This window comes from Camarhynchus parvulus, chromosome 5, assembly GCF_901933205.1.
Source record: "Camarhynchus parvulus chromosome 5, STF_HiC, whole genome shotgun sequence".
Taxonomy (NCBI): domain Eukaryota; kingdom Metazoa; phylum Chordata; class Aves; order Passeriformes; family Thraupidae; genus Camarhynchus; species Camarhynchus parvulus.
The window spans coordinates 13089096-13107989 of record NC_044575.1 but is presented as its reverse complement, the minus strand read 5'-3'; the positions used below and the strand labels follow the sequence as shown (position 1 = coordinate 13107989).

General features: G+C 37.7%; 1 protein-coding gene across 1 annotated transcript in view; it reads right to left on the bottom strand.

The window, feature by feature from the left end:
- OTOG (otogelin) overlaps positions 1-18894 on the bottom strand; it is a 92620-nt gene that overhangs the window by 64216 nt on the left and 9510 nt on the right. Inside the window, exons 7-19 of the mRNA XM_030950341.1 lie at positions 18551-18669; positions 17977-18182; positions 16302-16432; positions 15345-15451; positions 14333-14442; positions 13411-13536; positions 12136-12244; positions 11237-11283; positions 10627-10772; positions 4887-5019; positions 3749-3926; positions 1850-1974; positions 755-967 (exon numbers count right to left, since the gene is read on the bottom strand). Coding sequence (XP_030806201.1) covers positions 755-967; positions 1850-1974; positions 3749-3926; positions 4887-5019; positions 10627-10772; positions 11237-11283; positions 12136-12244; positions 13411-13536; positions 14333-14442; positions 15345-15451; positions 16302-16432; positions 17977-18182; positions 18551-18669 — 1750 coding nt within the window. The remainder of the gene's footprint in view (positions 1-754; positions 968-1849; positions 1975-3748; positions 3927-4886; positions 5020-10626; positions 10773-11236; positions 11284-12135; positions 12245-13410; positions 13537-14332; positions 14443-15344; positions 15452-16301; positions 16433-17976; positions 18183-18550; positions 18670-18894) is intronic.

Here is an 18894-nt window from a genome sequence, read left to right as displayed (position 1 = left end):
CTGTACTTTTTAATGTATGTGAGGGCCCAACACGCTCTATCAATCTTTTTCATCACTAAAATTTAATATAAAGAATTTAAGATTATCCTTTGCTTGTGAGGATTTACAGATTAGTTAACAGACGTCACCTTTATCTATAAAGATACATATATTCTATAATCTTCTATTCATTTTAAACTAAATAACCATACCGAAGTTTCAACACTTGCTTCAGCACTTTGTGTATTTCAGTGTCACTGACAGTAAGAGAATAAGCCAAGAGACTGTCAGACAGCAGAAGTAGTCAATAATCCAACTGAAACTGCTTAATGCTTAATACTTAATTCTTCATCTTGTTCATTTAAAGAATTAGATAAACCTACCACGTACAAGGAAAAGAAATCTATTTATGCAGTCCATGAATAATAACTATATGGTATGAGATATGCAATGCCATATAGTAAGGATTGACATATTTTGAATTCTGTATACATTTGAAGACTTCCAACTACTTTAAAAATGTTTATGATGTTTCATAAGTCAAAGAACTACAGGAAGGAAATTATAAAGGAAGAATCATCTAAAGACACTGGTACAAATTCTGTCTTGACAGAAAATTATTTTTAAAAAAGAACCTTGCCCTGTGTGCAAAAGGTCATGTTAAAATTAATCATTTTTTAATTTAAAAGACTGTATTGATTTACTTTTATTTGCTGATTGTCTCCAAAGTCCTCAGGCATTAATTATGTAAGTCTAGAAGTGACAGGAAACTCACCACAATCTGGGACAGCTCCTCTGAAATCTATTACAATTCCAAACCTTCGGCAGTGATGAGCGTAATGGGCCAGAGCAGAGCAAAAACAAGTCTGTCCACATTTGCAAGTGTCTCTTCTGCACTGCTCAAAATAGGGAACAGGACTCAAATAGGGGTAGCATGGAGCAAAAAGATCTTTCGTAAGGATGCTACAAGCTTCCGCTGCATAAGAGGCTACACAAATAACAGATTAAAAACTGTTTCAGTGAGGGCGTTTAAAAAGACTTGGAACAAAAAGTGTCTTTTACACCATGCAACCAATCATGCTTATATATTATTGCCACATAAATATTTTTCTCCTTGCTACCTATACAGCTGCACAGAAGGACTAACACTCACATCCCCAATCTGTTACCAAGAATGCAGCTTTTTTAGCACTGCCCATTGTGTAAATACTCAAAAGACAAGTGATGTAGCAGGAGACATGATGATTCCCTAGCACTGCTGAAATCACAGGGAAAACCTTAATATTCTACCTCTGTGTCTTTACAAGCTTTTAGTGTCAATACAAGAAGTGGAAAAAAATTGTGAAATAGATATAACTGATGACTTAGTGACCATCTCTGGTCCTCATAGCATCAGCCACCTACATGTTATCTCAGCTGGATATTCCCTTTCAGCTAAATCTATAGTCTGGCAGTGTGTAAGCATATTTCTCCTTCTCATTCTCTTCCACAGCAGACAACTAAATCAAGTAATTAGTTTTTTTCAGCATTCTCAAAAATGAATACTGCAACAGTTTTGAGTCTCCATCTTAACTAGCAGCATCACCAAAACAAGAGATTCTACCAAATTTTAATGCGTGTCCAGCTTAACACAGCATAACTGCAAACCAGAAACAAAAATGAGGTATTTCCAACACCTCTGCAAGTATAACAAAATCCTCAAACAATTTTTTAAGGGATTGAACTCAGCTGCCTTCTATACTACCCCTAGGTACTAATTTCTTTAACGGGTAGGTCTGGTTATTCCTGTACCTGATCCAGCTAGGAAAATAGGCACAGGTGTACTAAGCAGAAATGCATTTGTCAGTAAGAATCTGCCCTGGCTGCCCACCTGCCTGCAGATGAACATCACACGGATCCACCTGTGAGCTGTCATGCGCAAGAACGCACGCCGATGAAGTCTTCCACGTGTTTCCAAACAGCTCTGGAGTGCTTTCTGTTACTCCAACTGGAGATCTTGCACAAAACAGAAGTCAGTCAGAAAAGGTATAGTGAATTTGCAGAATGATTTCAGTTCTTACACCCTCTGATTCAAGTCCCTCTTTCACTATTTCATATTCTCGTTCACTTGCCTATAAAACTGCAATCGTAAATTTCAGGACTCCTTTGTTTGCAGGTAGAGGCCCAGAAACAAAAGAGGAGATGTCTTTTAGAGACTTTCTAAGGAAGAAAAGATCAAAATATACCTAATTCCATTCTTATAAGAGAGCAGGGAGCATCACTGTCCTGATAGTTTGAACTCCCCTTATTTGTCCTTTTGGTTCCTTAGTGATATCCAATCCATATTTAATCTCTCCTCTACCTATAGTGTCCTGTCTGTTGCTGACTTCCTGGGCCCTTTATTCCTTGTAGGAAAGAGAAAAGAAACCCAAGCCTCCAGAAATATAACTGCAATTAATATAAAAGCAATTGAACTGATACCTGTGAGGCCTAGGTAATAGAAGCTGAACAATAAGACTTTGATCAAAATAACCAAGGCACAGCAATGTTGTACAGAGAGAATAATCAAAACTACGCATTTAAATATGGAGCATTATACTTGAGGGCAAAGACTGCATGAGGCACACAGTCAAGAGTACTGTCACTGCTAAAGCAGCTGGGAGTGAAGGTGTTGCAGAAGACTACTGACTATGGCCAAGTTTCCCAAATCTGCTGTGGATCAGGTTTGTGTGCATATTAAGATGCCTTGATATCACAATTTGTGTCATGTCTGAGCACAACTTGTAAGACCCCAGGTTTAAGGACTGATTTTACAAATATCAACTATTGTACAGCTTCTCATTTGTGTGAGAGCAATCCAAAGACTGTCATCAAAAACACACTACAAAATTACCCGTCAAACAGAAATATTTTAAGTAGATTTACATCAATAATAATCTCTCCATTTAGATGCTGTCTTTGTATTTCCTAGTCTCCTTATAAATAATAGTCTGATAAGGCTTTTTAATCTGTAACATAACTGTTCAAAATTCCACTGGTATATTTGTGTATCTGTCTTTTTAAATGGGAATTACAACAGAAAACTTTTCCATTTTCCTATTAGCTTTGAGTTAGAAAAATTCCAGCTGTTCTGAGAGCATAAAATTCTTCTATCATTTCCTTTTTTTTACCCTGTTGTATCCTAAATTTGTATTCTTCTCCCAGCTCCATTAGGCTACTCTAATCCACTGGAAGCCAATTTGTTCTTTAGTGTCTGTGAGACACATGCTGCAAAGAAGCTGGGCAAACAGCAGCTTTGGCTGTAGTGCTTGAGCAGCTCTGAGCACTTCTCCCTGCACCACAAGGAAGGGAAGCTCAGGCAGCAGCCAGTTCCTCTCACTGGTCTGCAGGCACTGAACAATGGAGGCTCTGTCAGACACAGCAGATTAGGGCTCATGGGAGAAAATAGGAGCTGGAAAGAGATAGAGCCTTGCAGAGAGGCAGAAAGTTCTGTATATAGGCCACTCTGTAATTTGGACATTTTTTTCTGGTAAAATAGCTCTTGTGCATCGCATATATTTCGCCAGAATTTTAAATTAAAATATTTCTAGCAAAACCAGGCTTGATATCCTGTAGCTGAAGCTACAGATTTTCTGTTGGCAAACTGAATCCTACTATCTATCTCACTAATGAAAAACTTCAAAATAAATTATTCTTGGTATCTGTACTTTCAGCTTCAGTACACTTGATCCACCACTCTAACTACAGATATTCATATACTGGCAGATAGAAATCTTGCAGCTCTGCATACAGAAAATCATCCTCTGTGTTTCCATTGAAGGTTCCACAAAGGCCCACAGTGTCATCCTTCCACCGTTCATCCACTTGAAGGTAAAGCCTCAATCCTTCTCTGTCATAGAGGATCTGTAACCCAATCTGGGTCTTTACTTGCAGAAATACAGAGGACAGTTTCCATATTTCAAATGACTCTGGGGAGTAAAAAAAGAAATTGTTGAAAGGAAACCTGATTGAAATTTACATTTTGTTTCTTGTCATATCAACTAGCACTGGTTTATATGACTTTTATGTAAGTTTTTTTCCTATTAAGGCCCTATTTTCCTCTAAACATTGATTTCCTGTGAAAGGTTATACTGATTCAAACTTTGGGAGCAAACCAAGAAACTTGTGAGAATCACTACACTTGTTTAAAATGCATTGAGAGTTCACTGGAATATCCAGAAAGGTAAACTAAATGAAATCAATGTAAATATATAAATATTGCAGAACATTTTTGTAGACAAATTAATCCTAAAACCAGGAACATGATTCCTATGTTAAAACCTTTTTTTGTGAAATTCCTAAAGAGCCAAGACCTTGCAGACACCAATTGTGCTAATGATTTGCATACAAAAATCTCATTAAAGATAACACTAAATCTCACAGTCATATATACTATGCAGAATACCAGACATCTTCAGGACAGAGATTTAAAAACTCAAAGCCAAAAGAAACAAAATAAATTTTTGTCTGAAAATCTGTAGCTCATCTCTAAGGGGCAGTAGGGTCCTTTCTGCTTAAATTTACATGAGTTGCTTACAAAAATGGGAAAAGAAATTATTCAAGAATCAGAGGAAAGAATTTCCCCTCTGGCAAGAACTAAAAAACCTTGCAAATGTGAGGGATGGCATTTGGACTTGTTAAAATAAACAAAATCTTAATGTAAGAGACAACCAGCCTAATGCAGCTACTGCACAACTACCAATAGCGTAAAAAGTACATCAAAAGTTAATTTGGGAAGTATTTCATAAGAAATAACAATATTGACACTAAAATATGCCTTTTAATTTCTGTATGTTAGTAATACTGACAGTGCCACAACATGCACAAATGCCATTGAAATACTGCTCTAGTGTTTGATAAGAGTTATATGGTTATGTATTACTCCTTACCATCTGCATAAGGCAGGTTAATTTTGTACTGGTCATAGATCAAAACATCTCCTGAATGAGTCAGGGTCACTTGCCTCTTGGGGTCCTGCTTAAGAATAAGGCTGACAGATTGGATACATGACCCATCCTGGTTCTGCAAGAGAGAGCAAAGCAAACAACAAAAGTTATACTTTGCGGGAGATTGAAAATTTTAAGATACACCCTGCTTCTTAGCAGAGTGCACTTAGGAAACGTGCAGCCTTACAGCTAAGTAAGAAAAATCAGTATTCTGAATGATTTCTTATATGGGTTTAATAAGAACACTAACATGCTATGCAAATACAGTGCAGAAGTGGGATTGGAAAGAGAAATTTAAACAACTCCCACATAGCTCAGTACCAAGACACACACAATTCATGAGGCACCCTGATTAAAGACCCACTGAGGCTGAGTTGATGCTCACTGACAATGCTGCACTACCTGCAGAGCAGTGCAGCAAACTCCTGTTTTGTACTTTAATGTATTCGGATGCATCCAAGTTCTTCTAAAGCATATTTTAAGATATAATTTTTTTTTTTAATGCAAACATTAATGAAAGACAGGAACATCTTGTGAATTATTATTTAAAACAGGACTTAAGTTCTTTATTTCTGAGGGGAGTTGAAGAATGGAACATGTTCATAAGCTCTGTGGACGAATATTGATATAAAAAAGGCAGCATACAATATCACAACATCCAACTGACCCAGCTTGCTTATTGCTGCTACCATTGCTTATTCTTATTTCCATTTCACTTCTTGAAGTCAAAAGGTCACATAGAAAAACACCTGAGTAGGAATACTGCATTGCAGTCTGGATGAAATATTCTTTAAAAAAAACACCCTAGACCAATCCTATTTACTTTTTTTACACCCACACTCTTCAGTGAAACTTGATTTTCAACAGTTCTAAAAGCAACTAATAAACTGAAATTCTACAACAAATATACCTCTATTAAGTAACATGGAAACAAGTCAAAGAGGTGTTTAACAGAATTCAGTTAGAATTAAAATTTTCAGGACAGGACTTCCACTTTCCAGAGGAACTACAGGTACTTCAGTTTCTAATGTCAATATGAAAAGAAGGATTGTTAAAGCACATACACATTAATTACAGCAGATTCATCGATTTTTCTTAACAGGATGATTTTGATCACTATTTAGTTTTTTTAAAAGAAAAATGTCCTATCAAAGAGAATCAGGTGCAGAGGTGGATCAAGAGATGACTCAAACTTCCCCATGGCAGCACTGACCTTGCTACATGCTAAAAGACGTAAGAATCCCAATCTACATTTTACTCTTTCATTGCTCTAGAAGGAAATAGGGTTTCTGACACTCCAACTACCCAAATCTCTTCACCATCACTTGAGACACCAACTTATTTCCACTGGTTTGGTGTGGCTGGATGAAGTTGAGACTGTCCATTCCCTGCCATCTGGAGATGAAAGGGGGGAGCACCCAACTCTTGTTTCTTCTATTCAGCCTCCTTCACTGCAAGGCCTTGTAGCCCTTTAACTATTTAGCTATTCCAGAACAATGACAAAAATTGGGTCCACTCTTGTCACACTCTTTGTTCATTTTCCTCTCATCTCGATTATGCATCTTTGATGTCTCAATGTTGCAACAAAAACATCTTACCAACACCATTTGGAGCACAAACTCAAAACAGCCTTATATACCAGAACATATACATGTTCTGGTATATAAGGCTGAAATCACTTGGTCAAAGAGCTGTCTAGGTCTCCCTGCAGAACATTCCACACCGATTGGACCTGGAACTGTACTGCAGCCAAGGAACAACCACCAGAGCTGTTGGAGGCTGCATTATTCAGCCCCACTGCCTCCAATGAAGAAATAACTAATGATGAAACAGTAAAGTTTTAAGCATTTTCAGTTCTGAAAGAGGCACTGAAAAAGATATAGTCGAGATAACTTTTGGACAGTTGCACAAACATCAAAATTATACCGTGACTAGCACCATTCATGGTGTAAAGAGATCAGAATGCTCAGCTCGAAGATTTACACTTTTATTCAGCTCTCTGACTTTCACTGGGACTTGTCTAATCCAGGACAAATGTTGCCCTGCTTGTTGAAAACCACTCCTAGGGCTGCAAGGTCCACAGGACAGTACCATGTGGCTCTGACAGATGCTGAACTAGCAGCAGAGCAGATCACCTGACAGCTCTTCAAATACCACGGACACAAGTACGCACAATGGTGTGTAAAGATAAAGAAATACATGCAGAATTTCCCAGTCTCTAGATAACAATGCAACAGTGACCTTTCACCAGCAGATGAAATGATAAAATGAAACTTTAAAATGGGAAATTATAAAAATAGCTGGAGATATTTCATCAGCTCAACCAGCTCTTCCTGGAGTGACAGTGAAGACAGACATCTGCCTCATGAAACCGTGTGCTTGTAGCTTATCTTGCTGTCTTGCCTCTTTACCAAGAAATTAGGTTTCTGTGCATTTAATTCATCAACAACAGCTACAGATTGACAATATTGTTTGTCTTTTAAGAAGCTAAAATTTAAAGAATGGCTGGTGGCACGAGGAGCAGAGGAGAACCAAGAAAACAACCCTCCATAGTATATGTATACATTACTGCACAGTATTGACAGAAGCTTTATTATTCCTTCAGGATTAAACTGAAGGAGAAATTCTGCCTGACAATTGTTCCCTGTTCCAATAGACTGTTTCTTTCACAGCACTGCCCCTGCCAGTTTTTGGCAGGTGTTTTCACAGGAATGGCCATTTCTCTTACTAGATACTTGAAAAAAAATAAATCTATATTCAGAAGACCTTTTCATCATACAAACTACAAAGCCAGTGAGGCTGTCACCTGAAACTCAGATAAGGTTAAGCTGTGGTGATCACTTGACTGATTCTCCTTCCAGAAAGTGCTTAAACAGAATTTCACATCGTTTTGAAATAACTTGTTGCCTGATGACTGTTTATGTCACCAACTCGAAGGCTCAGAATGACTGGATTCTTTGTGATTCAGAAAGCTAAAATCTCCCCAGGTATTTTCTTTCCACATTTTCTAGTCTGCTTGAATGAGATGGGAGTGATAAGGCTTTTTTACAGAAGCACATAAAATCTCAAACCATCAAGAAATACGAGATTCCACATTACAAATCTTTTAGCTTCCCATTTCAATTCATTAATTTTAATAAATGGGCAAAAAAGATAATGGAGGGTGCCTGGGGAACCGAAAAGCAGCTCCTCTGCCAAGTGGTACCAGTTGGTTGATAATTAGACACTTGAATAGCTGCTCTGAAGCCCCACATTCTTGCACTCTACTACAAAAACTGTTCTCACTACCCTCTTACCACCTGTACACTGATAATTAAATCAGCAGCACGTAGCCCTGGGATATATCCCATAATCCTCTGATTACCCACCTGATTGCTAACATCCAGAATGCTTTACTCAGATCTCTGTAAAATCTACACCTGTTAGGACTGATCAGGTTACCTTTGTTAAAGGCTAGGTGAAGTATGAAGCTGAACATGCAGTAAAAGCCTAGAGAATCTGGGGTTTTTTTTACCTGCAAACCACCTGGACACAGAGACACAATAAGCAAAGTCACTAAGTCAGGCTGAAGAAGGCAAGAGTCACTGCAAGGCACTGCACAGTCTCAGCAGTGAGGCAGAAAGCCAACTAGTTTGGTTATCACCTTCCCCAACAAAAACTAACCACAACAACTAAACCAAAAAGCACAATTCTGTCTGTTTTGTACAGAGAGAGAGAAGCGTTCCCAACACAAGGGAATGAAACACACATACATACTCTGTCCATTACCACAGGAGGTATTTGCTCTATTGATGGGCTTTCCAATGAAAACCTTTCCAATAAAAACCTGCTGTGAGCTGCTGCAAGAAGTCACTTTGGCCTCAACTCTCCTTTGATAAAAAAGTTGCCCAGTTTCTCTGGGATTTCCTTTGCTTTTCTTCCATGATATAGTACAGCTGCACTATACACAACCACTTTTATCAAGCTTCTTGGACTCCGCAAAATTCTAAGACTATGAGACACTGACTGAATGGATGCATGCTTATGCTTATATTTTGTTTCACTTTTTTTTTTAATTGAGATGATACTAACTTAATCAGCTCCTCAGGATTCCAAGGTTAGCACAGAACGAAGCCAGCCCAACTTGCTAAAATAAATCCAAGCTAACTAAAATATGCAGTTGAAGTAGGGAATTGTAACAACCACCAAATACATCTTGAAACAGCCTCAATCGTCCTATAAACTGGAAATACTAGCAGGATCACAAGAATAATGCACACAGAGGTTAAAGCCTAGAAGATTTTTTAAATGTCCATGTCCTTGCCAACATTACATTTCACAGCCCTCACTGTAAGACTTCTATGTCAAAGAGCTAAAGACTGTTAGAGTATTATACAGCAATTTTACTTGCTGCTCAGGAATCCACTTTTTCAATAGTAGTAACTTCTAGGCCCTGTCATATATCTCACCTGGTATCCTGATATGGTTCTCCTAAGAACCACAGAAGAGATATTTATATCTGGATCATCAAATTTCCAAATATATATTTGGTCTCTATCCAGTTAAACTATTTTTCTTACTTCCCAATTCGTATCACTGAGATCAGGGGGATCTCTGCACTCAGTCTCTTATCTCTTACCTGGATTGCAAATAAATAATTTCTATTATAATAAACTTGTCACTGCAACTTTATTCTAACTTTCTACTTAAGTCTTTTCTGTCCTGCAGAGAAGTAGGTTAAAATGCAGAAATAGAAAATTACTACTGAAATAGGCCTTTAGACAGTGTAACATGACAACTTACATAACCATTTCATCTCCCCAAGGAAATCTCAAGTGCATGAACAATGGGAACTGCAGAGAAGAGTGATTGCAATCATTAACGCAAAAAGGACTTATAGAATCATACATTTACTTAGAACACAAAAGAAAACTAATGTAGTTACCTGCACAGAAGTACAAAGCAATGGCACTAAATCTGATTTTATGTGAATTATGTAATAATGTGGGCCTAACCTATACAGATGTCCTAGAATTACAGCTAAATCATTTAAGGCTATATACATACACCTCAAATACCTGTGCAGTTGCTTCTAAATAAAAATCATTGCAGAAAGCCATTGGAGACAAAACATAAATTAGGCCAAGATGCAAACTCTCTCCTACTGCAAGTCCAGCAGCTTGGTAATCACAACTTAATAAGTGTGGCCAAAATCCTGCCCTTACATGCACATATAGAACTCAGTGTGAGAAAAGCCTGATTCCAGAAAACAGCAGAGCTCTGTCACCTGCACTTCCCATACCATGTATGAATTTTTAAGACCTCTTCTACCTTGACATAATTTTCTGAAAATGATAAGCCCTACCAAGACTGAAAAAAACAAAACTCTGTAGTCAAAAACCTCACCAGTGCTCCACACCTCATACATAGCTTTATAATATATGCTCAGAAACGCCTACACAAAATAGAGGAAAGAATGGGTCTTAGACATAAGGCAAACAATATTTGGCGATGCCTGTGCACAGCTTCATAAACTTTCAAATATAAAATAAGACAACCCTTCGAATTATCTTTAATAGCACCATTAGTATCAGCCATACACATGCACAAGTTTGTAGCTTGCTTTTCTTCTTAAATGCTTTTTTCCCCCTCAATTAATAGACCCTTCAGGACATGAAGGTCACAAGAAGGCTGCAAGTCCTACCTGTCCACAAGGGGCATTCTGCAAGGATACAGTGAACATCCCAGACGTGCGGCTCTTGGCCAGGATGTACTGGCAGGTGGCTTGGAAAGTGTATTTGCGCCCATCAAAGGTCATGAAGTGAGTGTCTCCTGAGACTGAGCATTCAGCTGAAAAACATCATAAATAATGCACCTAAATCTGCAGTAAAGACAGCATATTCTTCACAGTTATTACTGCTGTAGAGTTCATACACTCTGACACATTCTAGAACTTATAAAATTGTATTTCTATCACAACCAGGTATTAGGAACCAAAACTTCTCCTTGCTTTTGTTATGGAGTTCCTACATGATGCCCACCCAGGATACCTGAACAGCTCCTCCCCCAGAAGGAGGCAATAACATCTGTCATCTGCATATTATGGGTATTTGATTTACGGCTCTTTAAACTGATTTTCAGAAACAGTAACACATTTAACTGATAAGCCAAGGCATTTTAATACTTAATCTACTGAGTGTGTAGATTGAAATAAAAATGCAAGTTACACAATGAAACACCACATTAACATCTAAAAGAAATATTTACTGAAGTAAGACTTGAGTTATCAAACAGTATTTGAGACTCTCACATACCTGGACATGTAAAATTTGTACAGATCCACTTTCCTCCAATGCAAGTGCTGAAATCAAAAGAAATTTTTCATACTTTTATTCTGTGAATTATACACAACTGTCCCTCAGTTGTTTTCCCTGCATCCCTTCTCTATGGAATGAGCACCAAGTGTCTTGAGTCTTACAAAAGAGTACAACAGAGTTAATTAGCAGTGTCTTCATGGCTGGAAGCTTGTTATGAGGACACGATCATGTGAAATTTCATCCATGCACCCAGTGTCACTATCATTTCTTTTTAGCTCCTTAATAGCCATTAGAAAAGTTAAGGATTACTAATATATATTAATAATATTGAGAAGAATAAACACAAGTAATTTGAATCTTATGACTTTTAAAGATAAGAATGTTGCAGGGAAGAAAAAAGTTGCTCATCTGCAAGTTCATCCATTTTCTTCAGTTAAGATGATCCAATAAAAGGCACTTTCTCTTCCTACTAATTTTTCTTCCCAATTCATAAAATTGACTTTTAAATTCCAAAACAGCAGCTTAATATCACAATTACATTAGGCTCTTTATGTCTAAGTGAGACAATACAAACAGGAGACAAAATCAGTATAATTCTACTGTTAAGATTTTAAATTCTAGATTCTTTTTACTTTTAAGGGAGAGTCCAAAGTGAAAAACAGGACTAAATATTACAATGTTCTCTGCAATATTTGTCATTTTCTTTTCTTCCGCATTAATCGTTTAATAGTTTCTCTTTTCCTTAATTGCAAAACATAGAATAGCAATTTTTTAATGTAGAAGGAGTAAGCACTTATCAAGTTTATCCAATTTGTAACTGAAATAGGCCTTGAAGAAGTTGTTTCTTATGATCATTAAAGGATTTGGTTCACAACGTAGTAAGAAAAATTACTCACCAGTTATTGCATTCTTCATAAACCACTGAACCCATTTCAAAGAAACTTCCATGGTAGTCACAAGGACAGTCCATAGGCTTGACACACGATTCATTTTCATAAATTAAGCCTAGAAGAAATAAAATAGAAAAAAAGGAAATATCCATGACAATGGCTGACAGAACACTAACAATTATATTCAAAAACAACACCAATGGACATTTCTGTATGATAATACATCTTTAGACTATTTGTTAGTAATTTTCACAAAAAATGTGCATTTGAATTATATTAAATAAATTATATTACAGGGATCAAGTCACTAAATTTCTTGAGATATAGTAAATATAGTGAAAACAACAAATATTTAATTACTGGGTGAGAGAGAGTAACACACAAACAAAATAACAAACACAAACATACAGACCATGCTGCTGTGAGTGCCTTTGGCTTATTTTCTAACACATGTACAAATCTTTGCCTCTATGGTCCTCATTTTACTAATTTTTTTTTGCCTTTTTCTCCTTATTACTATAATTACTATTATTATTATTATTTTCTTATCAGAGGACCAGAAAAAAAAAGGCTATACTGAACCATAAAAGACAATTTATGACAAATATTATTAAACTCATCAACAATAAAGGTAGACATAAGAGGCAGGACTTGAAGATCCATCCGTAACTTTCTCTGTCCTCTTTTAGATAGAATTCTGTGCTCAACAGAAGCCAATAACTAGGGGAAAATTGGATATCAACATCTACTTTGGTGATGAGGGCAAAGTTTTGCTACAGACCACACTGCTAAATACCTCACTTGTCAGAATGATACAACAGTCTACGAACCTTAGTATCAAAACCTGTTTCTGGCCACAGGAATGAGTTTTATTTACATCATGATTTTGAGCTTTTCTAAGCACCCTAACCAGAAAAAAAAAAAAAACCAAAAACAAAAAACCCCAAGCTACCAGAATAATCCTCGCCCACCAACAAGAAACAATCAGCAAGCACCACAATCAGCCTGCCCTGTAACCACAGAGCAAACCCCATTTTTCACTGAAATTGTGTAGCTTCACAGGTAGAACGTGGTTGGAGCTGAAACCTATTCCTACTTTTTATAGGGAGGAAAAGGCTCCTGTCAGTAAGGAAAACAAGGTCAGTTACCCAGGCTGCTGGCACTCCATTTATAAAGAGCTCCTGCTTTTAATCTAGGCAGGTCAGAGAGGGATGTAAACCTGGGGAGGAACAATCTGAATGTTGTGTGGAACCAGGTGTGTCCCTGAGAAGCAGAACTCACCATCTGGGCAGTAGCAGCCATCAATGCAGTGGAGCTCACTGCCAATGCACTGGGATTGCTGGTGGCATGAAACAGGGCAGCAGTTGATGCACTCACTGTAGGTCAAGGGTTCAGCACAGGTAATGACTGAAATGCAGAAACAGGCAGAGAAATTAAAAGGTGTACAGCTACTGTCACAGGGCATCAATGGATTGCACATGTTCCTTTCAGGGATCTATTTCCTGGCATGTACGAGTGTCTGTTCTCTAGATAAACACTGTCTAAAACAATAACTTTCCTAACACACAGAGAATTAGCACATATTTACATATTGACATTCTCTCCATTAAAGGTTCATTAAGAAGGAATAATCTTAAATCATGCTTTCTCACAGCAGAGTTATTTAGATTCTCAGACCATCATTAGAAGCAGTCAGGACACCCACTAACAGAGAATTTTTGGAACGACAGTGGAAGTCTTCCATCATGGATGACAAGGCAGTTTTGGTCCTGTGGTCCAGGCAGGCAACCAAATTAGACAAATCTCTTTCAAACTTACATTACATGACAAGTAAGATGAAGTCTTATGCAAGTACAATTTAAATTTGATTTTAACACTTGTGACACACATTTTTCTGTATCACAAAGCCATGAAGACTTTGGCAATATTTAAAAGAGTAGCTCCATGAAAATAAAAATGGTTAATTACCTTGAAGAATCGCATTGTAATAAGCATAGTGCTTCAAAAAAATTCAGCACAAATTGCACATAATAAAGAGAAAATCCATGGTATTTATGTAGCCTTGAAGTGAGTCTGACTCAATCACTTCATTATGAATTATGAGTCCAAAATTGGAGAAAGGCAAAGAACTGAAACTATGAAGGGCAGCCTTTTCAAAATAAGGAGCAAGCAGCATTTCCAAGTAGAGGAGCACGGGCATTACCACACTGCTGGAAGTGCACACGCCATCCATGAAGTGGCTTTCCTGCCTGGGCACACGCCCTGGCGTACTCAGTGAGCGCTCGACACCAGGTTGCATCATCAGCTGCTGACCTTACACAAATAAAAGGTGACATATTATTTTGCACCTCCATTCAAGCACACACTCATAACCTCATGAATGCTCCTGCACTGCATTCAGCCATGCTGCTTGAATCTACTTTAACAGTGTTCTAAGGTACTGTGCTGTTGGACTAGGTTAAAAGTCTTAAAAGGATAAAAAATTTCTGCCACCCTTGAAGGGAGGTCATCAATATAAGTATCAACACTTTTGAGACCTGACACTATTTATTTTCCTGAATAAATCCACAAAAGGCAGAATTACAGCAGTATAAGGAGACTTCGGTAAAGCTCTTAATTTTTACAGAAGTAATATTTTGCAGAAAACTCACAAGAAGGAAGTGTAGAATTTCTACCAGTGAGCCACCAGAATACAAGAAATGGAAATTAAATTTAAAAAAAAATAAGGCAGGTCAGAAGATTAACTGGTCAAAGCTGTTCAGACCAGGACTATAGCAGGTTATGAAATGTCAGCATAAATTCAAATCATTACCAAATTCCTCTTTTCAATGGATTACCATACAGCTTGCAAAAGCCAGACTGACCCATTGACAATGACATTTCACTATAGGCTTTAGAATGGCAGAAAGCACCTAAGGATGTTGCACACTCAGAATCAAAACAGATGACATATTCAAGGCAGATAGACTAACAACTGGAAAATATCTGGGCCTGACTTTGTTATACCAAAGAAAATAGGAAGAACTTCACATCGTTCCACAGCAGTAAAACCAGAACAAGTGAGAAAAGCAAGATAACAGAACAATGTTAGATAAAAACTTACATGCAGACAAAACCACAAATCAGCTCATTTGACATTTACAATTCATTCTTACGATAAAAGGACCGTGGGTTTTTTATAATAGCTTTGGAATTAGCCAAAAACATTCACTTACATGCAGAGGTCATTTGTGCAGCTTGCCATAAAAGAAAGAGGACTCACATACTCATGACATTGTTTAAATGGGGGATGTAACAGGATATTACACAGAGCATATGCCCTCTGAAATGAAAGAGACAGCTGTTATAAGAAGGTTTGCAAAAATAAACATATGCAGAATAAAATAGAATGCTTTGGAAAATCAGAGTGGCTCCTTCCTGTGTCTAGGAACCACTTTCCTCTCACCAAACAGAAGCAGAGTTTAACAATACATTGCTCTCCATGTCAGAGTTTCCATAACATTGAATTTTTCATCCAATGTCATAGCAGTGCCCAAAAAGGGCACAGATAATTTTGCAACTGAGGCAAGACCACCTAAAAAAGCCTTCATTTTAATTGAACTACACAGTAAAACACAAGAGAAATAAACCATAGCTGGCACCAGCTTTAGTTTCAAAGCACTTTGATTTAAGGGTTATATCCTGAAAATACTAATTAAAAGGAAAAACTACTTCAAAGTCATGGAAAAAAGCAACAACAATTCTCTTTTTAAACACTGGCAAATAATGACAGAGCAATGCTCTGACTCTGGTTTTGCATCTCTGCTTCTTTCTGTCCTTCCTATGGATAAGTTCTAGAAGAAACCTGTATTTTAAAACTTGTGACTCATTCAGCTTCATAATCAAACAGTTCTATTGGCTGCTATGCAGACAGTATAATATTTGAACAGATCAAGAATTAAATACAGCAGAAAGGAGGGGGGCAGTGGGGTGATCAGAGGACAAGGGAAGACCTGTTGCAGCAAGCATTTTAATTCATCTCTCCCAAAAAAAGATGCAACTATTTCCAGGCTCCTTCAAAGCTTTAAAATTTGTCAAATAATTCATTGAAAATTCAAATTAAGTCAAATGTCAAATTCTTGCTCCATTAGAATCACCAGCTACGCCAATAACCCTTTTGTGTTGACCCAAACCTGCAGAGATTCATGGCTTTGTGTCAGGCACGGGGGTTCACTGAGGAGAGATCTGTCCCAGTCAGGTGTTCCTTGTGGAGGATTTTCCTGCCAGCTCTCTACGAATTCTGTTACATCATCTGTCAGCTTTCCTGGACAAGACACACACACAGAGTCACACACTGACTTCAAAGAACAACAGTGTTTCTATAGGATTTCCCAGGGAAACGTTTCAATAATCAAAGCACACCAAGAACAGAACACCCCAACCCTTCCTTCTGCCAAGTGAATCAGCTGAAATCAATCTGGTCCTTTCAAGAAGCAAAAAACACTTCTACAAGGAACTCGAGAAGTGGGCTTTCAGGTGGCAGAAAGCAGCTCACTCAAGCAACTTGGCAAGGAAGGGATTTAAGGGAGAAGGACCACACCTACCTTAGTCCATCAATGGAATAAAGGAAAAAAAAGCTTAGATAAATTAATAAATCAGACATAGGTTGATGCTGCTACTTTATAACAGAATGCCCAACAGGGAGTCCGAAACCCAAGAAAGATGAGGCGTTCCTGGGTCATTGCAATGGTACAAAATGATCGTCTGAATTACTCAAATACAGGCGCAACTCTTATTTAAGTAGAAATGTCCATGCTAGGGTTAAACCAACAAATCCATCATTATTATTATTCACCCTTGGGCACGTGGTGACACATTACTGCTTTGATTACCCACAAATGCATATCTTGCCACATTACTACCACTGCTCCCCAAGCCAAGCGGATAAAGCTCATGCACAGTGAACTCACTACTTGTGCTACAAATGCAGATTTAAGGGATGGAGACACTGAGAAAGGTGAATTGAGAGAGAAAAGTCTCTGGGGATATGACCCCTTTATCTTGGTATTAGTATAAACACCTTGATTTAGTGAGCAAAGTATTAGTGGGGGTTAACAGGGCAGGGCTGGTGCTTTCTGAAACTGAGGGGAATGCACAAACAGAGGAGACCACATCCACTCTGAGCTTTGAAGGAGTGCTCTGCAGAAATACCCTCAGGTTAAAGAGGAGGAGCCAACAGTTAAACAGCCCAAAGCAATAACCTCCAGAAGTTTTTATGGCCTCACTTAGGATAATTTTCAAGGGACCTGGTCTTTTCCTCCTCTTTTTTTTCCTTATGCATTATATACATGTCTTCACTCATTATTTACTGAAAGGAAAGCCTTTTGACAGTGTCTGAAATTGACATTGAAAGATCACTGATTATTTCTGAAAGGTTTAGCCCATATGAAATGCCAGATCAAATAGGATTTGACAGTTTTTATTAATTTTATGTACTAATTATCAATTTATTCCCAATTGCAACGCCTCAGGCTTCCACAGGCCTCAACATTTCTAAAAGGCCAGTAAACATCTAAAAACAGATTTTACCTTTCAGGTCCCAGGAAACTGAAGTACAAATACCATTGTAGGTAATTGAGTATGACAGCTTTAAGATCTTCCTCCCTAGATCCCCACCTACACTGAAATTGGTCCTCTTCACTAAATATCATTTAGCAGAAGTATTTCCAAATAATATTTTCCATTTCAAAAGCCACCCATCTTAAATTCAATCAGCATTACAACTGAAAACTAAGTAACATTTATCTCACCAGGAAAAAAAAACAAAACCCAACACATTACATAACAAGAAGTATATTAAATACTCACCATAACTAGTTTCCAGATCATCCTGCAGAATAGCATTATTGTTTCCACACAGTCCATGGGTTTTGCCCAGGTACTCTGGTGCCATTTTGATGTACACTGCAGATGTACCATCCCAAGCCAGGGTAAAGGCATACTGGTGCCTGACCAGGAAGTATCCAGCTAGTTTCTGGATGTGTAAGTTTCCAACAACATAAGGTAATTTTACTCTGGAACCAAAAATATTATGTTAGGAAACATAACCATTAAAAATAAATTACCTGCTGATGCCTTCCACATACAATTGAAAATCCCTGATGTAAATATTGAATAACACCACAAAACCAGATGAATTTGCAAATAACAGCAAAAATCATGAATGCCAATGATTATACTTAATTCTATATACCACTAATATAGGTATCACCTTTCTCAGACACTACTCAGGAAGTGGAGAGTAATTATTGCAGCTGTGGTCTGGATGCTTTTTCAGCCTATCAAGGAATAACTTGACATCTATGTCATGGTACCATGTATTAATGGCACCATGATATTAAATCCAGTATAACTACAGCATTAGAAACATGACTGCAATTACCCAAATCCTTTATAGGTGACTTCACTGCTCATCTTTATCTGTTCATCTCCAGAAAAGAATAAACTAATGGACCTCTTGCAGGAGTAAGGAGAAGAATGGCATCCAGGATCATTATTCACCTGCCAAATAAAATCAAAGTCAATGTTTTAATTAAATTCTTTATAATAAACGTGTAACAGAACTAATACCCCCAAATCTGCTCTCAGCACGGGAACAAGAAGTTTGGTCCCCCTCTTGTGGAAAAAACTGAGCAGTGTTTTCATAGCCATGGTCATGGAGTGGTCTTTTCACAGCTTTGAGTGAACAAAGCAGGCTTTGGAAGGACACACATCAGTCTTATTCCA